At 49.1% G+C, this 24,127-nt stretch overlaps 1 protein-coding gene across 1 annotated transcript in view; it reads left to right on the top strand.

The window, feature by feature from the left end:
- The first annotated feature begins 9,758 nt into the window (after nt 1–9,758).
- Nucleotides 9,759–24,127, top strand: part of NEDD4L (NEDD4 like E3 ubiquitin protein ligase) — an 88,640-nt gene continuing 74,271 nt past the window's right edge. Inside the window, exon 1 of the mRNA XM_054004446.1 lies at nt 9,759–9,902. Coding sequence (XP_053860421.1) covers nt 9,855–9,902 — 48 coding nt within the window. The 5' untranslated portion in view covers nt 9,759–9,854. The remainder of the gene's footprint in view (nt 9,903–24,127) is intronic.

The following is a 24,127-nucleotide window of genomic DNA, read 5'->3' as shown; positions in this document are numbered from 1 at the left end:
AATAGCCATGGATGTATATATAGATATACATGCACATATATATATATATATATATATATATATATATATTAGAGGCATTGCAATAAAGTGGCCACATACATATATATAACTTGTCACAGCATCCTTTTATCCTTTTTTTCTTTTCCTGGCTTAGAGCTCCCATGGTTCTTTTGCAGTCTCCATATACACAGGAAAAGGAAATTCCTTTGGTCTTTACTCTAAGGAAGGTGCCTTATGGAAGTTGAAATACTGTTCCCTATAGGTGTGGCTTGAAGCCTTGAAATTAAGAGGAAAATATTGCAGAAAAGGAATCATGGTGCAGAACTCATGTGGAGCTGTGGCAAAGATTGATTTGAAACAGAACGAGGGCAAGGAGAGGTTGCCCTCTCCTGCGACTTTGGGAGCTGGACTTTGCTGATCCCTGTGGATCCCTTCCACCTCAGGATATTTTTATGATTCTATTCTAGACTTAAAATTAATATGCAGAGAAGCATGTGCTAACTAGAAATTCACTCACTCATCCTACTTTAAGCCCCCATTACTGCTTAAAATGGCTGATTAATGATGTTAGATGGTGATAGCTTCATTTGATTAAACTCTCAAAGTAAGCAGAGTGGAAATGCCTAAGCACTGGATTGCTGGTAAATGTGATTTATGCTTTGTGTGTGTCGGTCTATAAAAATGTCAGCAATCTTGATGTAGGCACATCTGCATTAAATTTGTGCAGCTTCTTCAAAAGTGCTGCTATTTGGACCAAAACAAATCCACAATATATTCCTGTTATAGGTGTGTGCCCACAGGAGGATGCACCCAGCTCTGGCTGATGAGAAAAGAGGCAGAGCCCCAGCACAGTCCGTGGGGACTCCGTAAGGATGTGCAGTCACCCACGGAGTTACACGCGCTGGAGCTTTTGACAACACAGAATACCTTCCCTGATGTCTTTTTTCTCTCTCCACTAATCCTCCTCCCACTCAGCAAGAAAAGTAGCTGCACAGGCTCACACAGATGCCACACTATCAGCCTTACTCTAGAATAATTTAACACATCCCTGGAGAACTGTTCCTGACTCTTGTTTAGGGAGGCTGGGAATCGGGTTCCCCGCAGTGTTCAACCTGTACCCTCGGATAAACAACACATTTAGGTTCTGCTTGATTACTGTTTCCTATTCTTGCTCTCAGAATTCCTGCAAATTGTTGTCTTGCCAGAGAAGCTCCAAGGAGCCTCACTCGAGTGGATGGAGCTGTGCTGTCCCCAGCTTCCCTCTGCCATGTGTTTCCATCCCCGTGAGCGTCAGCAGAAACGACTGTGCTCAGAATTTGTGAACAGAAATGCAAAACATGTTCGTCTGCTACAGAAATGCCACCCTTCTGAACCTCAGGTAGCCTCACATGGCGTTTTTGACAGATCTGTCCATCCTCCTTGCTGATGAAGATTCATCTCTGGATCTTTCTGTGTCAGAGGAGTTTGCTCTTTTGAGGGTGGTTTGAGTACATGAGGTGTGTGATCCCGTCCCTGGAGAGCATGTTCTGCCACTGGCATGAGCTGCTACCTGGAGGGTCTTCTGGCAAGAGGAGGTGTCACTCACTGCATCCTTCTGCTCTTCTTCCCAGCGTACCAAATGGAGATGAACATGAAAGTACCAGGAGAACAGTCTCCACATGATGTTCAGCCAGTTCAGCACTGAGTTTCATCCGTGGCCACTAGAAGTTTAGAGGATGCTATGAAGAAGTGTAACCTTACAGAAATAAATAGTAAGGCAGATAAGGTTTTACAGCAAGAGAAAACATCTCAGGTTTTGTGTAATCTGGCACTGGCCGTTTTTGGTTTGCCAGGGTAAGGGTCTCTACTGTTGGCATGGTTGATTGAGGAAAAATGTCCATGAGTGTAATTCAGTGGCTGGGTGGATTGAACTGATTCCTCTTCAGAGCCTAAGCTGGCTCTGTAAGTATAAACCATACAAATTCCTCCTTTTTCAGGGTAAGTAATTACTTTCAAAGTAATCTCAGTTTTTACATTTTTGCACAATTCTTAATCCCATTCTATTTTTTCCTTGTATTTTGGACACATTTGGAACCTGTGCCACCACTTGACCCCAGATATGTGCATCAGCTCCATGACTCACCTTTGAGCATTACTTACTGCACATGACGAATATTGGGTTTGTGTAACAGGTCTCTGGCAGAGGGATTATTTCCTCAAGTTTTGTGTGAATTAGAAGAACCTGGAAAACCCTTTGTAGACTTGTTTCATGCTTTAGTGTTTGACTCACGACTCTAATCTGGTGCCATCTTCATGGCTTTATGTACCTCTTACCCGCCTACAGCTCAGATTGATTTTCCTCCTACTCACCCTTTTGCTCACTGCTCTCCTCCCAGTTCTCCTCTAACTAATCCCTCTTGTTTCCCTCTGCTCTGTTTTGTTTGTTCCCTCTTCTTCTTCCCTGCTCTGTGGTGCTCAGCCTGTCCAGCTGGGCCAGGGCTGCCATGTGGGCCTTACAGCCAAGGGGGAAGTGCCTTGCTGGGCTCCTGGACAGACTGACACTGAGTCCTTCCAGGAGTATTTTGGAATAGGGATTTTCTTAACTGGCATTCCTTATCCTACACCAGAACTGTCTTGTACTGATAATCCTAAGCAATTAATTATTAGGCTGTTCAGCATCTGTGTTTTTGGAGAGAGACCCTGCATTCCCCAAACCATCCCAGGTCTCTGGGGAAATGTTGGGCAGCTTGAGTTGAAGTTAGACAAACAGCATAAAAGAATAGGGAAAAATATTCTGGCTGTTTTGCACACAGCTGCTTTCATAGTATGCCCCTCAGCCTGCAAGTGAACTGTTTATAAAGATAATTCCACTAAGCACAGACAACTGATTCATTTCCCTACTGCAGTCACACTCACAGAAATCCTAGTGAAACACTTACACATTAACATTTTGCAATTTCATTGCCACAGTACCCGCTGCTGCAGTATCCTGTGGGTTAAAGCTCCTTGGGAAGTTCAGTCAATAACTTGTGCCATGACAGTTTGCTTGGGTTGAACGCACAGAAAGTTTAAAAAGCAACACAAACCCAAATGGAACCAAGCAGCTCATTGAACAGGAATATCCAAATGCCTCAGTGTGAGTTGGTGGGATGGGTGCCACATCCTGGCAAGCACTTCATGGATTGGAGCCGAATCCTCCACTCCATTAAGAGGGATGCTGCTGCTTTCTGTGCCCAAGGATCTTCCAGGGTTTCCATGTTATTATTATCCTTCTTCTAATGAGCATGTTTAATTAAAGAGCAGGTATTTCCTAAAGGATTTGTTTTGATTTGGGTTCATCACCTGAAGGAAACCACAAAAAAAGCACTTTTCTCCCAAATCTTTATAGCCCTGTATGGAAATGGTTGAAAGCCTCTTACACCAGTTTTCAGGGACACCTGTCAGTTTTGTGTAAATTCACACAACTGAAATGAAGGCACAGAAATGGTAAAGCTCATCACTGCTTTTGAGAGAGGGATATCAAACCTCTCTCTTTTGGACAGGAACAAAGATGGGGGGCTGAGATCTCTTGCCAAACCCCACTGAAGTAGTTTGGCTGTTAATTAATTGTATGCTTGTCACACTTTAAAGGGTCTAAAGGTCATGACTTGGGGATCACTCTGATTTCTCCTTCAGACATGGTCAGGTGGGACTGTGAGTTTGACCTGCCTTCAATTCTACAAGAAGCAAAAATCCTGAGGCTGTCTGAATTTGAGATCAGTGAACGAATTCTCCTGTAAAAAGATGACATTAAAAGTAGGGGTAGCCCATTGTGAGAAAATCTGTCTTCCAGCTTCCAAAACCTCCCTGGAGGAGGAGGACTTGTCCTAACTTGGATAAAGCTCCACAAATCTACTGTGCTGCACTTGGCATTTGGAATGGGAGAAGCCATTCCATGCCCTGCAGACACAGGAGAAATGATTGTCAGCTGCAGCCTGAACACTGGGGTTACAAAACCCAAAGTGCAGGAGAAATCTCCACCCTGAAAGGAGATATGCATGCTGATTTGGAATTCCAATGGATGGGTGGGGTGGGTGTGCTGATTACTGTTTGGGGCAGGAATGATAGAGGATTTACAGAAGCTGGGCTCTTTCCCAGAGCTCTCCAGTTTGAACAGGGCAATGTCTGCTTAAAGGTCTGCAGAGAGATTTTAGTGCAAATTCCCTATTGATAACCCTGCACAGAATGAGCAATACAGGCAATCGTGGCTGAGTGTTGGGGTGGAGTGGTGACAGCTCTTCAGGTGGCACACCAGCTTTTGCAGGACGTGAGCTAAGAAAAACCATGTTTGGTGGGGTAGCCCAATGCTGCAAAACCCGCAGCCAAAAAGTGCTTTACAGGAAGGTGCAGGTCTGCTGTCTCTGGGTTGTGTTTGTCATGTCTCTTACACCCAAAGAGCCACCCTGTATCGGGCTGGGAGGGGAGGAAAAGAGGATGAGGATTGCAAAGGCACTGCTTAGAGCTGAAATGGATTGTTTGAAAGCTCTCACAGGTTAAGGAAGGCTGGAGATCTTGGAGGGACTGGATGTGCTACAGATTCGCAGCAGAAAGAGACTGAAGGCGAGGGTAATGGATCTGTAAAAGCACAAATCCCTGGAGAAGATGGACAGCTGATACTCCCTATGTACCATAATATAAGAACCAGGGAAAATCAAATGACAGAATTACAGAGAGGCCAACAGAAAGAGGTAATTTTCCACTCTGGCCAGTTCCAGAGACAAGGGACCAAGTGTGATGAGCCTGAATGTTAATTACACCACTCTTTGAGGTCTGGGGTTTTTTCCTTCCTCAAGGGGTGAGCAGCCTCGGGAGCACTAGGGAGAGCTCCTGTCCCTGCAGTGGTTTGTGGTGTGGTGGAACAGGAGGGACAGCATTGCTTGGGAGATGCCCCAAAGATTAGAGGCTCGGGGCCTGACTCAGGCCCACGTGACTCACCCGAGCACCGTATTCCCCTGGAAGCTGCGGAAAGCTCCCGTGGCTGACTCTATCCCCAGCTCTCAGCCCCAGGTCTGTTGGATGCTCTCTGTCTCTGCCACCCACCCAGGCAGGTGAGTGTCGCACACAGCTGGGACTCACACACTGCTCAGTGAGCCTGACACAGGGTAAATCTGAGCAACTTTACTTCCATAAATGCTTCAGGCCTCATTTCATTTTCCCTCTTTTTCTCTTTTGCTGTCCTCCCCGGGGACGCCTGCCTGTGATTCTCAGTACCACACACATCCCAACAAACCCAAGGTGTATTAACACAGATGGAACATGAAATCCAAGTGAAAGGAAGAGTCCACAGAACAAATCTCATGGTGTTTGGATTGCTCATGGGCTAAGCAAGGTAGAACATGCTCAGGTTAAGTACTGAGCTGGAAGAAAAGCCCCTGCCCTGTGACAGCACTGCCCAGCTGGCCTCTGCCAGCGGCACTGCTCCCTGGGGACCTGGCCCCTCCACTCCCACACTATCCAGAACACTTCCATGCTGCGGGAGACCGTGAGCTGGAAGGAATTGTCTGGAAAACAGGCCACTGCCTATATCAAAGGCCTTCCAGAACAATTAGCAGCCCCTGTCCAAAGCGTTGTGATACCACACCTCGTGCAATTCTATTATTACTCTTTAAATAGCCCCAAAATGTTGGGGTTTTCCTTTCCTGTAAGCTGTAAGCTACCAATTACTGACAGAAACAGAGAGCTTCTCTCGACTTCTCCAGGGTTGATCTTTTTTTCTTGCTCATGCCTGCAGTGTTATATCGTCACTGGGAACTGAGCAACAATTAACAATTTATGTTTTGTGGGAGCTTGATTCAACTTGGCTTACAGCTTTGATGAGTTTTCTATGACATTCTCAATAATACATTATAAAATGCTGACAAATTTTTAAATAGTTAATCTTTTACTAGTTTTCTGTGTTCTGAACCATGCTCAGCCCCCAGCCATTTCAATAACGCTTCAAGGAAGGTATATACTGAGAACACAGAGGCAATTATGTTAGTCCAACAGCAACCTGATAAAATATTAACATTTCTTATGAAATTTTTCCAGAAGGAAGGAGAAAAATCATCACTAGCGAGAAGCTTTGCAGTGGGAAAAGCCTTTTTTCAGCAAAAAATTGTTAAGTAACACCATTAAATATTAAATGATGCTGAGGTGTGTCTGTACACAGCCTCATTTCAGCCCAGTGTGATGCTGATTTTATTTCCTCCTCTGCAGAAATCACAAAATCCTGTTTTAAACCACGATGGAAGAGCCAATCAGATAAAATCTGTACCTTGCCACTATACTTTTATGATTTGTTAAGTTCACTGGAATGAGTAATACAGCGTGAATAGAACATTTTAAATACCCCTTGGCAGTCAATAATAATGTACAATAATGTACGTCAATAATGAAGTACAATAATCACTTAAAAGACATGGGAATTACCAAACTCCATGTGCAGCTGGTGCCACATCAAACCAAAGGGAGCCTTGTCTGGGTGATTTTCACCTCTGCACTCCCATTTTGTGTTTCACCAGAGCTGTTGAGAATAAATAAATAATAAATTGAACAGCAAAAAGCAAGTCATTCTGGGCAGCCTCTGGCAGCAGTTTGCTCTCATAATGCTGTTTGGTGAGCTGGAAGCATCCAGCTCATTTCCTAAAGAGCATTTTCTGCTTAGTTCGGGGCTCTATTAATCTCTTCAAGCCAATTCTCTAAAATCCAAACCATCTGTATTTGGGAAGATCATGGTTTATTTGGATTCTCTTTCTGTCTGCTGTCAGTAGATGATTAAAAGTACGAGGGATTTACAGTGTAAAGTCTCTCTACTGGCATGTTACAGTAACCTTTTAAGTAGCATCTCCCCATATTTGGGTAACAGCTGGTACAGTTAAGTCCAGCAGCGAAACAAAGAACAGCCACAAATACTGGAAATGGCTGAGCTTTGGCAGGGTAGAACGGCTGCAAGGAGTGGGGCTGGCTGAGCTTTCAGTGTGTCACCAGGTGTTTTACTGGCAGTTTCTGAAGGCTCCTTGTGAAACACATGGCAATGTTCAGGTAACAGTTTTGTGTCACGGGTGCCTGGAATTCCCTGGGAAGTGGTGAAGCAGTCACTGGAGATCTGGCCCAGCGAGCCATTGCTTCACGTTGTCCCCATGTCCCCATGCCCGGGTGCCATCCAGCCCCTGCTGCATGCGGGGCAGCAGCTGCTCCTGCACCACTCACAGGGGCTGCTGCATCCTCCTGCCCCACTGCTCCCCGTCCTGCACAGGTGGATGGAGCGCCAGCTCCCATGGAGAATTGCCAGCCCTAAGACATACTAAATCTGTTTTTCTCAGAAAACTGTAAATAATTCATGGGGCTTGGTTCTATAAAGAGGCCAGTTATAAATCATCCGAGCTGCACCTGGCGATTTCTGATGTCAGCATTATCACATGAATTACATCTCTCCAGGGCCATCTATTACTGTAAACACAATTCCAAAGAGGAATTATGCATGTAACATGCAAGGCAAACAAACAAGTAATCCTCAGCCTGGGTTTGATACTAAAGCTTTGCAATCCAAGTGAGTTGTTAGTGGCACTAATTTTCTGCTCTGGCCTCAGACATCCTTTCATTCTGCTCCTGTACAGGTGTATTTTTCCCTGAGGAGCACTTGTTGGTGGGAATGCTGGCTGACTGTACACCACCAGCAGCCCAGGTGCTGTGAGGTGCAAGGAAAAAGCCACAGATGTGATTTTAAGAGGGACATGAGTGTGTGCTGCAGAAAAGATCTGGATTCTGAGATTTCCATGTATCACCATCTCGACTGTGCTGGGATTACAGTCCACTTAGAGCTGTTGAATTACACCAACTGTTTCTTTTTCATTCTGCCCTTCAGAAACAAACAGTCTTGGACAGAAACATGCAGGTTCCTGATGGTTTCCAACTCCTGGTGTCAGCGCAGAAAGCTACAGGAGGCAAAGAACTGAGATGTGTTTATGGACTGAATGAAAAGACTCCCGAAATCCTGGTTTTCCGTGGTATCCAGGGGATGAGAGGTGGCAAAGATGCTTCTGTTAAGGCAACCAAGTAGGTAAGTGTAAAGCAGGGGGGCAAAGCTACATCCAGAGTTGGGAATGATCTGCTGAGCTTGGAACAAAGAGGAATCAAACTGAATCTATCTTGGCAAGAGGCCTGTGGAATGAGCCCGGTGCCAGGTGCTCCTGTGGACTCGGCCATCCGAGGGCTGGCCTTGGCCAGGCAAACAGGAGCAGTTTGGCCGTGCTGCTGGGGAAGCCCCTGCCCGGCCCTGCCTGCACCACGTGTGGTTTATGGCCAGGAGGGACCCGTGGCAGTGCAAAGGCTGATGTCTGCCCAGGCTGGACTTTAACAGCTCGCGCTCAGCTGTGTGGGCAGAGGTCACCTCCTTCCTTTCCCAGAAAGGGCTTTGGAAAGGCTGGAAAAACTTTCTGGCCTACAGACTGCTGTGGAATCTCTCCAGAAAAAGGGGTCTCCTTTTTCACGTTCTGCTTGGCTCCATGAAACAGAAAGAGGTACAAACTACCTGAGCACACAGAGGCGGGCTGCTGAAGCCAGAGCCAGTGGCACTTGTCTGAAGTGCCCAGAACAGCCTTGTGTTGGGCTGCGGTGACAGATCTGTCCCGTGCCAGTGGCCCCACGTGCCTTTGGGAACACATTGTGCACGTTAAGGTAAACGTAGCAGGGCATAAACGTGTCTGGGCAGCGCTGCCATCGAACTCCCTCAACAGCCTCCACTTAAGCACCACCGTGCTGCCAGAGATCATAAACGGGAGATTAGCGCAGGGAGCGGCACGGCTGGGGGCAGAGCCAGCTCAGGGGCACAAAACAAATCAAAAGCTCATTTAGAGCTAAAGCGGGACTTGATTTTGCCCAGAAGTGCCCTCACTCCAAGTGCCCACAGTGTTCTCGTGATGGGGAGGGAAGAAATGTCACAGTGAGCGACCACCTCCGACTGCTCTGGAGAGCCGCGAGCAGCGGGCTCCCGCACCACGACACGGCCCGGGACACATCCCGGGACAGGGACTGCTGCCCGTGCAGGGACATATCCCGGGACAGGGACTGCTGCCCGTGCAGGGACATATCCCGGGACGCGGCCCGGTCCGGCACGGGGACACAGCCCGGTCCGGCACGGGGACACGTCCCGGGACACGGCCCGGTCCGGCACGGGGACACAGCCCGGTCCGGCACGGGGACACGTCCCGGGACACGGCCCGGTCCGGCACGGGGACACGTCCCGGGACACAGCCCGGTCCCGCACGGGGAGCGCTCTCCAGTCCAGGCCCTGCGGTGCCGCTCCCGCCCACTGGGGGGCGCCAGTCACACGCGCCCGCTGCTCCGCGCGCCATCCCCGCGCGCATCCCTCGCGCCCCTTTCTCCCCCGACTCCGCGCGCGCCTGCTCCTCGCGCCCCCTCACGAGCGCGCGCGCCCCTCGCGCCCCCTCACGCGCCCCCTCACGCGCCCACTTCTTCGCGCCCTTTTCTGCCCCCCCCCCCGCGCGCCCGCTCCTCGCGCCCCCTCACGCCCGTCCCTCAGGGCGGCGCGGGCGCGGAGCGGGGCCCCTCCCGCGCTCTGTGCCGCGCCCCGCCCGCCGCCGCTGGGCCGGCCCGGCGCTCTCCCCGCCCCGCCGGCGCTCCCCGTCCCTGCGGCCGCGCTCAGCCCCGGCCCGCGGCGGCGGCGGCAGCGCGGGCGGCCCCCGGCGGCCCCGCCCCCGGCCCCTTTCCGCCGGGCTCGGCTCCCGGCGCCTTCCGCCGCCCGCGGGCCAGCGGCGGCGGCAGCAGCAGAAGGAGGAGGAGGAGGAGGAGAAGAAGGCGGCGGCGGGCGGCTCGGCGGGCCCGGGAGCGGCTCCATGGCGACCGCGGCGGCGGAACCGGTGTACGGGCTCTCGGAGGACGAGGTGGGTCGGCGCGGACGGGCTGGGTTCGGGTTGTGCCGGGGCCCCGTCGGCGGGAACCGCGGCTGAGGTTCGGGAGCTGGGCGAAGGTCGACGGTCGGTCCGGGAGGGCAAGCGTTGCCCGCTCCGCAGGGCTCCGCGCCCCTCCCGCAGCGGCCACTTGCCCGGGGGTGGCCCGGCCCGGGGAGCGCTGCCCGCACCACAGGCAGGTGCGGCCGCCCAGAGCCCGCGGGTGCCTCGGCCGGGACGGCGGCGAACAAAGAGCCACGGCCGGCGGTGCTGCGGGCGGGGGCGGCCGCCCCTCTCCGCCTCCTCCCCGCAGCGCTGCCGGTGTCCCCAGGGAGCGGCCGAGGGGCCCGAGCGGAGCAGCTGCCGGGCCGGTGCGCCGGGTACCGTGTCATACACAGCCTGGCCCCAATGCAGATGGAGCTGATAAGCGGGGTAGGACCCGCGATAACTAATCACCGCGTGCCGGCTTTATCAGCCGATGTCTTCTGCAGAATCAAACAAATCCTACAAACATTAAGAGAACAGTCCAGTTTACTTTAGGTGAATGTTAAAAATCTTACTTAATGCCCTTTTTGTTTCATTGCCTTGGTCAGGTGTTCCTTTTCTTAGGAGCCAGTGTCATAGAGCATCAGCAATGGGCAAGGCTGCATTACTGGGCTGTGGTTTCAGGGTATCGGCTGTTAGGAGCGCACGTATATTTTTTATTTTTACAGGATTGAATAGTAATTGCAATAGCATTGCTTCCGGTTTTGTGGGGTTGAACACAACGGGTGATGTGTCAGTCTGTGGTGTAGAAGAAACATTAACAACATCTGCCTTGGGAAGCTGACAGACAGTGTTTCTTACCTGGTATTTCAGCGGCACCGAGTCTGGATGACTGTAATGTTTAATTCTCATTGGGAAGGAGATTCCTGGGCAGGAGTGGGTGTTTTGGTAAGGGGGGGTGTCATTCTGTTGTTGTTAAATTATAAAGCTGAGAGCAGAGTGATTGCAAATGCTCTGTATTGTGTGAAGGTAGGGGAGGGGAGAAGAGAGGGTGTTGCAGGAGCATTGGGTGATGTAGACAGCGAGCAAAACAGCAGAGGAGAACCTTCTCCCTGGGCTGTTTCCATAAGCCTTCGTGTGAGCACAGCAGTGGCTGGCACCAGTCCCCGAGCAGCTTTGGGCCAGCTCCGGTGCATTGCCTCACCCTGCAGGTAGCTGGGCCCACTGCTGGGCCATCTGCAGAGCCTTACTTGCTCCGGGGCTGCCGGAGGGCCTGAGGTAATCCTGCCCGGTCCTGGGCTCCAGAGGGCCTGTGGTCATCTTGCCTGCTCCTGGCCTGCTGGGGGGTTTGCACAGGCTTAGGGAACAGCTAAAGGCAGTGGGGTTTGCTGTCCCAACATGGGCATTCCAAGACATTTGATTGGAGGTGCTTTTGTGCTTATATTAGCAAGTGTGATCTGTGAGGAAAAGGGAAACCTGGAGCCACCCTGCCAGGTCCCAGGGAGGTGGCTGAGAACATCACGCCAGAGCTTGGCTGCTGCCTTTTCTGTTGTGCGTGTGCTTGGCTGTGTCTTTTGTCCCTGCCTCCTGCCTCGACATATGCTGGTACTTGCACAGAATGCTAAAGAGAAATGGATACAGGGAGAAATCTGCTGGCTGCTCTCACCTTGGCTTGGAGGTGGAGGGGATCTTGGGACAGCAGGGGCTGTTCCTGCCATGATGCTCAGCCCCAGCAGGTGCTGGGGACTTGGCCTGTGGAGCAGTGGGCAAGGAGATGTGTTTTTCAGTCATCTCCCGAGGTAAAACCAAGCTGTTAGAAAAGGAGCTGCTGGGAAAAGAAAGGCTCTGGTCTCTCAGCAGTGACCGATGTCACAGCCGCAGTGATGACCACAGCCACACTGCCTGAGGGACAGCAGACTGTGCTTTGTTTCCTGCTTTGCTGTGCATCTGCTGATGCTGGACACTTCTCAGGAAGAGCAGTGACCATTTAAAACTACACAAATGGAAATAGGATGGAAGAAAGAGGGAAAAGGGACTGAGGGAGGGGTGGCATGGAGAAGGGTGCAGGTGATACTTACAGCCTGTTGGGCTGTAGTTTCGTGACCCTGAGAGCCTGACCTGCTGTTGAGTCTCTAGTAATGGAGGAGGGGAGGATAGTCTCTCTCAGAAGGGTGGCTGTAAGAAAGCTCTGGTAAAGGTAAAGCTCAGGCGGGCTGAGGAAGGTGTGCTGACAGTTCTCTGCATGCTGGCCTGTGTGGGTAATGACTTCCCTCTAGCATTGGCCTGGACTTGGCTCATCATTTTTTGGAAAGCAGAGCTCTGTTAGCTGTGAGAGAGCTGTGAGAGACTGAGTTACTTATGTGGACATATTCAGCCTATTCATTTCCTTTGTTCCAGCCTAGGTTTGAAATGCAGTTTGCAGATCTGCTGTAAATGGGTTTTGGAGGGCTTTGAGTTGGCCTTGTGCAGTGCTTCCACTCCTGGCACATTTGCTGATTGGAAAATGCAGTGATTTACATGCAAGCTGGACTTGCTGAGTGGCTCTCCAGAGAGAGAGAACCAGCAATCTCTCCTGCAGACCAGAGGCACAGGCTTCCCTCCTGCTTGCACGGCTGATGTGTGTGGTGGGCGTGGAGCAGGCCCGGGCTGCGCGTGTGCCGGCGTCTGCGGACTGTGGGCCTGCACTCATCCCTGTGGGTAGCTGTGGTTCACGGGGCTGCCTTCCATGTGAATACTGTTCCGGTTTGCCCAAGGACTCTGATAGGCCTTTTGGGGATTTGGGGACCACTGAGTCACTGGGGATGAGCCAACCATTGCATTGCAGTTTTTCATGGCAGATCTTGTGCTCATAGATCAGCCTCCTTGTAAACCTGAACTGTAAAGTGTTCTATATTAATTAGTTAAAATGAGTTGTAAATCAGATTCATACCCTGCCAGTTTTTCACTGTCGGGATGACCTCAGCACTGGGCCAGGTTGCCCAGAGGGCGTTGGAGCTCCATCCTTGGGGCTGTTTGGGACCATTGGGACACAGGCCTGAGCAGCCAGCTCTGGATTAAGCAGGGGGTGGGCCAGGTGACCTTCAGAGGCTCGTGCCTCAGCCTCTTTTCAATTCTGTGAAATAATATTTATACAGGCTCCTGGAGGCTTAGGTGCTTTCATGCGATCTCTAATTATCAGTGTATATAAAAACTTACAGCCCTTTGTAGTGAAAAATATTTGTGAATGAAGTGCACCTCTTGTTTGTTTCAGTTTGGGTTTCTTGAGAGTCAGATGTTGCCCAGACAAATCCACAAATATTTTGCTTTCTTAGTGTCCTTGGATGGAAGCAAAACTTGCAGCTCCTCAGAACTTGTTTGCTTTAATAAAAAAATGGAACTTTAGAAAAAAGATCCTTGAAGAGTGTCTTTTTATACTTTAAAATATTAGGGGGAAAAGAGGTTCACATGTGAAACTGCTCTCTGCAGTTCCAGCATTCTTCTCTTTTCAAGTTCTGTTCAACTTCTGTGACTTGTGATTGAGTCAATTGGAATTAGAAGCTTCCTACTGAGATGACATTTTGTCATGCCTTAGAAATTGTCAAAAGGATCTTATGTTCCTGAAAATATCTTGATGTGTGAGATACAATCCCATATGCCTCAAGATAAATAATTCTGTGTGTAATCACTGTAGCCTAACCTTTCATCTTAGTTCTGGTGTGCTGTGCTGGGCAAAGCCTTGTGCCTGAAGAGTGAATCCTGAAGGATTTCTCAGGACCTCAGAAGCCTGCGTGGTGCTTTGCTTTACTGAGACACACTTAGGGGAAAGAGAAACAGCCCAGCTCTGAGTATGATGGAAATGGTTCCTATGGACAGGATGGATTCCTGTAAAGCACAGGCTCACCTGTACTGGATCTGACATCAAGGTAAGGAATAAGCCAAGATCTGCCACAGTGGTGCTGTGGTGAAATGCAGCTTGTGCTGTGATGGATAAACTGTCTGTGCAAACTGTTTCAGACTGAGGCATATGGGAGGTTGGCTTTTGTGCCTCGTATTTACATGTTCCTGATGGGTTTGTTGCTCTGGAATGATCTCCCTTGAGGGTGTCTCCTTCCGGATACTCTTGTGTCATGTTAACGGATCCGTGAGATGGGACTGCAAAGGCCTCAAGAAGGTGTTATTGCTCATAATCAGCAGGATTTACTGGGGAGGAAAAGGGCTGTGATTTTCCCTCCCTCCCTGGACTTGGTGACAGCAGTGACATGTGGGAGTTCAGGGCCAGATTTCTCTACTTTGCATTTGAAGCAAACCATAAACTTGGGAAGTAATGCCAATGCTGAGTTGTTGGGGCAGTGTCAGTGTTGTAGATGGTTGCAGCTAGATTTCAGGTGATGTTTCCTGCTGTGTGGTCTCAGTGGTGAGGCTGTACCTTGCAGCTCAGCTGGCTTCCACACTGTGCTGGCATGGCCAGAGATGTTTCCTGAGCCCGGGCTGTCCCCACGGAGCCCCTGCCAGGACTGGTGCTGGGGAGAGGTTCCAGAGCCGTGTCCCTTCATCGCGCTGGTTCCCAGCACAGCTCCCGGAGCAGCACCGGGCGCCGTGGCACTGGAAGAGTGCTGCACGAAGGACCAGGGCACTGATGTGCTGGAGAAGCAGCTTGTGGGCTGCTGTTGGCTCCTCAGCTGCAAGGTTGAAAGGGCCAGTGTGGGGGGCCAGTCTGCCCAGGGATGCACCCCGGCCCTATGCGCTCCCGCCCAACCCACTGCGTTCTTGAAACCTGGAGGCTTTATGTGAAAAAAACCTTTTTGAGTTCCTTGAGAAGATGCACCCTTTGTCACTACCACTGAACACAGACCCTTTAAATGAGAGCTCTGTTGTTTCTGCTCTGAATATTCCAGTTACATAAAAGCCTCACTCTGCCATCTGAGTATGAGCAGGGCCTCCCTTGGTCACAGCACTGACAGTGTCTTAGCAATAAGCAATTCAGAATAGTGACGTTTTTATTGACCCTGAATTGTTTTTATAGACTCGAAGTGCACTGGCTTCAGGGATAGCATGTAAACCTTAAATGATGATTTAAAAGTCCAGGTAGGGAAGCATTTCATAAATGACAGGGCTTGCATATCTACTTGTGTGGCAGAATATCAAAATAGGCTGTGGTTCTCAGGAGGTCAATAGATTTTTATAACAACCTGCATTTTAAACCAGCTTTTGATGAGTTATCGGCATGTTTTGGTCACTAGTGCTGACACTAAGTAAATTCTAGCTTTATTATAAAATTAATATAAAGACATCGAAGGAGGCTTGTGTTAACGTGAGTGTCTGAGGTAGACAAGGAATGTTAGTTTTAGCTATAACCCCATTCAGAGATGGCTCTGTCTCCCCTGGCTGCTGTCGTGGCCTCTGAGGGTGGTATGCAGGTAGTGCAACCCATGGAAGCATTCCTTGGGTGTCATGTGAAGGGCTGGCCGTTGGAGGGCACTGTGAAATGGGAAATGGGAACTCGAGGTTTTTCTATCCTGCACAGAGGCCATTTTCCTGGGAAACAAATACAGACTGTGAGCCCCACACCTGTTGATGAGCAGGCACCTCACCCCCGGGGCACAGCTTGCACTGGGAGTTACGGTTAACAGATCTCTGACGGGATTTTTTGTGTTTTGTTTTGAAAATATCACCAGGCATGGTATGAGTGCCAAATGAGCTTATCTGTCAGAAGGGAATTGGTGTTACATCTTAGGATGTTGTGGGAAGAATTCACCCCTGCAGCTTCTAGGCTGGAGTTGTGTCTCCAGCCAGTGAAAGGTTCTGTGTTATATAATACTTATCCTTTCTGAACCAAACACAGCTCCTGCTGCGAGGTGGGCTGCCTGCACAGATGCTTTAGGATCCAGAGGCCGCATCGGAGCTGGTGCTATGGGTGCAGCCTGTTGGCAGCTCACTGATTTCTGCTGGATTGGGCCGAATTGACAACCTCTCAGTCCCAGAACACTGGAGGGGGCCAAGACCTTTGCTTAATTAAACTCTGCAATATAAACTGGGACTTTCTGAGCAAGCTGGAAACTTCCAGGCCCTGTAATAGCAGTGAGGGCTGGATTGTCCAACAGCTTCAGTCAACAGAAAGTTGTAGATGGGATAACAATGTGCAGAAGTAGCTTGATTTAATTACAGTTAAATTTTGGTGTTGGTGAACAGACAAATCTCATAAACTTCCACAAATTTCTCCATCTTTTGCTTACACTGCTACTTCCTCTTAAATGTTTCACTGTGTTGAATAGGAGGGTTTCACTGTAGCAGCAGAAGTGCTGCTGGGCAGCTCTGTCCCTTGCGAAAAGAAGTGCCGTGTAATCTTGTGTACACTGTTATTTTGGGTAAGCTGGGTAGGAATGTGGCGCGGGTTGGGTGACTCCTAGCTCGAGCACTGGGAGGAAGGAATGTGGTTTTACTGCCGGCGTGTTCAGCTCAGGACTGGAGCTGCTGCCAGGTCAGTACTAACACCTGACAGGGTTTACCTGGGACTGGAACTGTGCCTCTCAGACATATCCAACACACTGTCATGCCAACTTTTTCCAGCACGGGGTTCTTAAACTGCCCAGTTTCTAGTGCTGGAGTGTTCCCTTCCCCTGCTCCCACTGTCTTTTTCTCTCCCCTGCCAGAAAGAAGAAAACCAAATCCTTAAGAAAGGGATTGTTTTCTGTAGAGAGCTAGTAATTAATTTTAAAATAAGAGATGTGGCTAAATTGCACAGGCCTGGAAGCTAATTGCAGTTAAAATAGTTAAAAATAGGCCAACCTACAGAAAACAACTCAAAGCCCCAACAAAACAAATCTAGAAATTTGATTTCTGAGATGGATTATGGAATGCATTGAGATGTATTATGTCTGCTGGGTGATGTCTTGACTGGGCAACAGCCTTGGTATGTATATTTGTAATTGTTCATTTTTTTCCTCCCTCTATTTGGCCATAATTCCTGCATGCTGGCAGACTATAGGTGTTAGTCAGAATCCTGATTTCTAGGATTTAGGAACCTTGTCTGTAATCAAATAAACATTTCCAGTTGTGAGAACACTGGCTATTCTGAGGAACCGCTTCATGAATGAGTTGGGCTTTGCCATTAAGCCATAGCACCTTATTTTTGTGCCTCACTGCATGGATCAGTTTGGCTGTATTGGTGTCCTGCCAGCTCAAGTCAGGTTTTCCTGTTTCCATGTAGTTTATCTGTTGGACAGAAGCAGAACAATTTGGAACAGGGAGCACAACAGTGCTGTCCGCTCTCCTTTGGCAGATCCTAGTGTTGAATAATCCTGGCTTGAGGGTGGAAGTACATTCCTGTAATCTGTGTTGGTTTTAATTGAAAGCAGTTCAAAGTCTGACTCTCCTTAAGCATCTTTATGTTGTGTAGATGATGACACCGAATTCATGGTGGGATTTTGTAGAGATGAGGGTGATGAATAGTGTGCAGGAGAAGATGTCCTGAGATGACTCCCTCATGGATGGTCTGTTTGGAAATTGCTGTGGTGAGGAACATCTGCTTTTGGCCTCTTCCTGGTGGCACTGGATGTAAGGTTTGGAGCGTGCTGCTCTGGAAGCCATGTGGACAAAAACGAAGTCCCCACAGAAGGGTTGGGTTTTGGAGTGGGAAAGAGGAGGCCAAGCTGAGACTGTGGGCGATGCAGGAAGCCCAGGTGCCTGGAAATGAGGCTGTACTGGTTGCTCCCATCAGAGGTACTTTAGCCTGATTTATTCAAATGAACTAAATGTGGATTTATGGATTGGGTGTACTACAGGGCTGCCTGTTGTAATGCCTCCTTAGCACTGGACCCTTGTGGCACAGTTGGGTGTGTGTGGTGTGCTGAAGACCTTCAGCTGGTGCTGGTGTTTGATCAATGTGCTGAGCACCTTCAGCTGGTGTTTGATCAATGTGCTAAGGACCTTCAGCTGGTGCTTGATATGTGCTAAGGACCTTCAGCTGGTGCTGTGTTAGATATGTGCTGAGCACCTTGGTGCTTGATATGTGCTAAGGACCTTCAGCTGGTGCTGTGTTTCATTTATGCTGAGGACCTTCAGCTGGTGCTGATGTTTGATTGGTGCTGAGCACCTTCAGCTGGTGCTGGTCTCAGTGGTTGACCCCAGGACAGTTCAATTGCACCTCCACCCGCTACTTGAGCAGAGGAAGTCGAAGCTGATGGCTTCTGGAGCAGCCCACGCAACTCCAGTGGATTTGCACTGCTGAAAGAGAGACGCTGCTTTCTCTCTTACACTCTGGGACTACCTGTGGACGTGGACAGCATCCCATGTCTTTGCAGGGCTGTTGCATTTCAGTAACTTCTGGAAAGGTGATGGAAGTCAGAGGTATGTGGCACAAGCTGCTGGGGTGGTGGTGGAGGGTGTGTGTGCAGGGAGGGTAGGGCACCTGCTCTTTGGTGGCCATGAGCTGTGACACTGGCTGTGTGGGTCTCATGAATCCAGAGCTTTGGCTAGAATCCTGACCCTGATGAAGTCTGGCAAGTTTGTCTAAAAGCAGAGCATTACACGGATGAATTCCCTAACAAACAAGTGGAGTTTTTAACCTTTCTTTAAAGAATTCTTAAGTTGACCGTTCCTGTTGTTTGTGGTGAAGGGAGTGGTAGGAGGGAGAAGTGGTGAGTGGACAAAACTGAGTTTGGGCTTTGTGCTTGTGCTGATTCAGCCTCATTAACAAAGCAACAGCTTTGCTGTACAGCGATGAGCAATGGATGTGCTTCTTTAACCTCTGCTCTTGGTACAATGATGTTCAAGGTATTATAAAATATTGGCTTGGCTATTGTTTGTAACAGTTGAGCTGAAAGAACTTGAAAATGCTCTGTCTTGGATGGGTCTTGCTTTAGTGAACTGAGAGCATACAGTAGTGGTGTAGATGCAGCTCCATTTTATAGGTGAGGGAATGGTGTCACTGTTTAGAGTTAAAGGTTGCAGGATCACCTCCCTGCCTCACTTCATCTCTTCATATGTGGCTTCCCCCCCCCCCACCCCTTTGTGAAAATGCAGTCTTAGTGCTAAAGTTTACACCCATCCCACTGGGTGGGTGGACACTGGAGGTGGAGAACTGCCCGATCCAAGGAGTGGTGAGTTGGGCACCTTAGGTGCTGTGTGCCACAGTGAGGGGCATGTTCATTGCATAGCCTGCACTTATTTCATTAGGATAAGGGGTGGAGGCACGTGTTTGGGTGGGTGCCAGAAAGACCTCTGCTTTATCCTTACTGGCTGTTTGGTTTGTTTCAGTCCTATCTGGTCGAGTTTGGTCATTTACTATTTTATTCCTTATTTCCAGTGTCCATAGAAAAACATTCAGTCCTCAGGATCAGGTAAATTCCTGTGCATGCCTGGCCTGGACTATGTGTGAATAACACCACTCCTGCTACTGTGGCCCGAGGAGGCACTTCTCCTTTCTGTTCCCTGTGGGAGAAAGCCTTGCAGTGTGGTTTTCCCTGGCAGGGTAGGCTGGTCCCAACAATGTGGTGACACACCTGGATCCTGACACCTGGATGCTGATGACTCGCCGGTTGGGAGCGCAGTGAGTGGGATGAATCTTATTTCCTGCCTTCTCTGTCGGCAGTGCCTCCTGGCATCTACAGCCCAGCAGGAGGGCTGGCTTCTCCTGTGTGGTCCTCGTCTCAGCTGGCTCCAGTGCTGGTTCTCGCCCACAGTTCGGAGGCTGATCCTCTCCTACCAGTCATGCTTGCTAAGAGGCCTGTGGGAGATGAGAGCATTCTCGTTAAAAACTAGCTATTGCCAGGGCGCTGGTAGCCTAAGAGTGCCAGAGGTGTGTTTTCCTTCCTCAGAAGCCGCTCTCTGGTTATGGGCATGACATGAGGACTCCAGCAGTGCTGCTGGGTGCTCACTGGAAATACAGTGACCTGAGAGCTGGGCAGGAACAGGGACAGGCTTCCCCTGGCCACCAGGGAGGCTGGCTGAGGGTCTGGAAACCAGAGCTGGATGTGGGCCTTTAGGAGAGATAACGGACAGTGAACCTGAATGGTTTGTTCTCTTTTTAAGGTAGCACTACAGATATTTTTTCCAAATTTTATTTTTTGTACAATGTGGATTATCCTGATGCTTCTGTTGCCTCTCTTATCCGGAAGCTGCCTTCTCGTTCTGTGTTCTTATTAGCATGGTAAAAAACATGTTGCATTTTCCTCCCCGGTGTTGAGGCTGAGATTTTATGTATCCCTGTTTTAGGGCCAGCTGCATCCCAAGGGTGGTGGCTGTGCCACTCTGGAACCCCAGAATGGGACAGGTGGTTGCAGACCCCCTTGTCCTGCAGGTGCTGTGCTGGGCATGCCTGACCAGGCTGGAGCAAGGTCAGAGTTGTTTTTTCCAGGGATATCCTGCAGCTGTACTAGAGGTTGTGCCAAATCAAGTTGCAGTCAGGTTTTGGTTTTGTCTTAACTAGTTTCTGTTGTAGTTTGAAAGTCAAACATTGTAAAGCAGACTGTGCTAAATGGTTACAGGCTGGGTGTGGATTACCTGCCAGGTCATTTGTCACCATGTTCCTGCATGCTCCTAATGCAAGATCTTGACAGAGCCCTTTTGGAAGCTGTTGAAACCGTGGGCCCTTCACAACTGTTAGTGACTGGCCTCAAAGTCTGCAGAGTTAAGATGCTGGAGTTTGTAGCTAATGTGTTTTCAAGTCCTATGGTGACCTTCTCATATCATGTTCCTACCTGTGTCACTTTTTTGCTTAGAATGTTGTCCAAAATTTGGTTTGGAACGAGTGCATACTTTAGAACGTTTCAGTCACAGCTTTAGTCACTATTTTGATTGACATTGTTATTAAAGAAATGCCTCTTAACACTGCTTGAATTGATTTAGCAAAACCCTGAGCGGTTTCTTCAGGCTGCTGACATCATGAGAATTTACCTTTAATCCCTTGTGCTGCTGTCATTTTATTTTGGGTCTGGTCAGTTCAGTTTTGAGCTACTTGTACCTGCATTTGTGTTTCTTCATTTCACTCCAGTGAGAGATGATCATCTGTAATTTGGTGCAGGCATCCGTACCCTGGGCCAGTGCATGCCACAGGCTCCCAGCAGCTCTCAAGTGTCTGTGCCCTACAGGGAGTGAAGTTGTTGTTGTTTCAAATTCCCAAAACTTGGACAGGAGGTAGATCCTGTGGGACAGGGATGTCAGAGGTGAGTGCCGAAATGGCTGCTGCAGCCAGTACCTGGTGAGGGAAATCACTTATTACTCACCCCTTCTGGTCACCTCTGTGTGTGGGACACCAGAACTATAGCATTTGGGAAGTGAAGTTGGGGTCCCCAGCCTGGCGTCACTGCAGGCTGGAGCACACGTATAGATAGCCTTTGATAAGGCTGGAATGTGCTACAGGAGCTCTGTGTGTCAGTGCTAACTGTTGCTGTGGAAACTGGCTGGTTTTGGTGGTTTAGCATCTCCTGATCTTCATTGGGAAGGTGAGGCAGTAATGTAGCTGATCCCCCAGCCTGGAATCGCACACCAGGGCTGGTGGACACCAGGGTTGTCACACAGGTGTTGCTGGATGTGTGACCTGGGGTAGCTGCCATCAGGAGGTCAAACAGGCTCTACTGGTGTCCTGGGGCTGGTGTGGCTCTCCAAGGCATGTCCTGCTGGCTTGTCTCTGGGGTGTTGGGCACTGGGGCTGCCATGGGGATATGCTGACCCCAAGGCTGGGGCACTGTCCCTGTCCTGGAGGCCAGAGCTGGCAGAACTCTGCCTCCCATAGCTAGCCTTTAGTCCAGACAGGTTGTATGGGGAAGACAGCTGGTCAGGAGGTGCACATGGTGTGTGTGTTTGTGCTCCCTGTGAGTGTGCTATGTCTGAAAATCCAGGACCTCTGTGTGATAAAAGCTGTTTACAGCTCTTATTTAGGCTTCCTGAATTCCTCTTGCTCTGGCATTTACCTGGGTCTTGTGTTTTCTGTGGGTATGGTTGGTGGTCTTGGTTCTGCTGCCCATTGTCCTCTCACTTGTGTCCCTGGGGCTCAGTGCTAAACTCAAGAGCAAGTAGAGGCTGAAGGGCCAGTGTGGAGGTCTTTGCTGTGAGTGGCTTGTGCCCAGCAACGGGGGCAATTCTTGACCTTTGGATTTAATCTCTGAACTCTAGTTGCAGTCTGTGCTCTCAGATAGAGATGGTATTCCCTGCAGTTTTCAGGGGACTTTTTAATGTTGTGTCAGTCCTTGGAGTCATGCCACTCAGACTGGAACATCCTTGCTGTTTCAATGCCACTAAGGAGATTTTTCTTTCTGAGAAATCTCGAGTCTTGCAGTCAGATGGAAAGGCAGGATTGCAGGTAATTGAGACAGAGGACAACCTGCACTGTATAATCACCTCTGAAAAGCTTTTTCATGGAGAAACTCTCCTTCCCCCTCTCCTTCCTAATATTCCATAAATGCTTTCATTTCAGGAGGTACATGACAGCATAGGGCACAGTACGTTGATTTACTGTTTTTTACAGTTTTCTGGCCTCACTTGTAGTTTTTAAGGAAGGCTGAACAAGGAAAGAAGATGTCCAGATCACTGTTTGAGAGGTGGGAGTGTTGGAAGAAAGAGCACTTTGCTGCTCTGGATACAGAAGTATTGGATATTCCTATCAGAAGATAGTACCAAATTACATAGTAGGCTTTGTGTGCCAGTGAAGGTGTCTGCTGGGCTGGCCAGCACTCTCATTATTAAATAAAAATTACCCTTTTGCATTCAAGCAATGACTTGGTAAAGACTAATTGTGAGAATCTTTCATTATTCCAGCTTATTCCAGTTTAGTGGTAGCTCTGGCCTGGCTACTGTGGGGATGGACTGTGGGCAAGTTGGGAAGTGACTGAGCTGAAATGCTGCCTCTGAGATTGTCAAAGCAAAACGTGATAAAGTTGTTGCAAAGAGTTGAAGGGACAGTAAATAATATTCATTTCTTTCTCATTGCTGCCCTGCATCTTTGGCAGGTTACATGTTGTGTTGGGACCTCTTTCTGGTTTAGAGGTGTTCCCATCTCTTGTTGGTTATTGGTTACATGGAGGAACTGGTACTTTTCCTCTAGCATCCCTCTGAGTTCCTTTGTTTCTCTGGGTATTGGATTTTTGTGCTTTTTTTTTTTTTTTTTTTTTGCTGTTATAAAAGTGCTTGGGAAGAGAGGATATATCCCTCTGCAGGACACCTGTTCCATAGCGTTGTTCCTTGGCAGGCTCCTTCTCCTTCTTCAAAGGCCAGTGACTTTCAGGCTTCCTTCTGACAAAGCAGGCTGTGATTTGTGCCACGCGAGTTGCTGCCTTTTCCTTGCCCAGGGCTGGAGCTGCTCCTGTTGTCTCTGCGGCCTGTGTTGGAAAGCAAGCTGGGATTCAGCAGATATTAGCTAGTCCTGTGTGCCAGGCTGATTCCTTGGGTTAGGAGGCACTGCCAAGGCTCTGCAAGAGCATGCTCCGTGCTCACTCATGTTCCTTGCAGAGCCTGGGATGAGGGGAGAGCTTAGTACACTTGGAACACAGACTTTGCCTCAGTGGTGCTGTGTGTGCAGGGCTGGTTCTCTCTCTTGACACACGCTCTGAGCTGGGAGAATGCTGCTCTTTGTTGTCTGGGTGGCATTCAGCAGGGAATGGGAAGTTACCTGTATGCTATAGCAATTGTGTGCAGTTACCCAGATGCCACAGCAATTCCAAGAGGTTTGTTGTGGTGGTTTTTTTTTTTTGTTTTGTTTTTTTGTTTTTTTTTTTGTTTGTTTTTTTTTTTTGGTTTTGTTTTTTTTGGTTTTTTGTTTTTTTTTGTTTTTTTTTGTTTTTTTTTTTTTTTTCTTTTTTTGCACCAAACTTTCTGCTTGCTGAATAAATCTCAACACAGCCTCCCTCATTCATATTTTGGGTCTTGTGCTTTAACACAGACTAAGTCTTCACAAACCAAACTGCTGACTCCGGTGTGGTGGTTTGGTTTGATTTAGTTGCCCTCAGGGCATTGCTGTGCCTGGCAACTTCAGGTTTTTTGCTGATCACTTCAGCACTTTTCTTAGTGTCACAAGTTCCTTACCAGCATTTGTGTTTTCTGATCTTTGGAGCAAATTTTGCTGTGTTCAGTATAAGCAGCTGCAGTATGGGCTTGCATGCAGGACAAATACAATCACATGGAATGTGTTAGGTTGTATGTTGTTGTGGAGCCCCAGCCTGTCTCCAATGGGAGAGCCTGTTAAAGGAAGCGGTTCTGTGCCATTGCAGTTTGGGCTCTGCAGCTCCAAGCTGGTTTTCTCCCTTTGCTTTGTACAGCATGGT

Source organism: Vidua macroura, chromosome Z (genome assembly GCF_024509145.1).
Source record: "Vidua macroura isolate BioBank_ID:100142 chromosome Z, ASM2450914v1, whole genome shotgun sequence".
Lineage (NCBI taxonomy): Eukaryota > Metazoa > Chordata > Aves > Passeriformes > Viduidae > Vidua > Vidua macroura.
The sequence above is the reverse complement of the archived record's forward strand: the minus strand, read 5'-3'. Positions and strand labels throughout refer to the sequence as shown.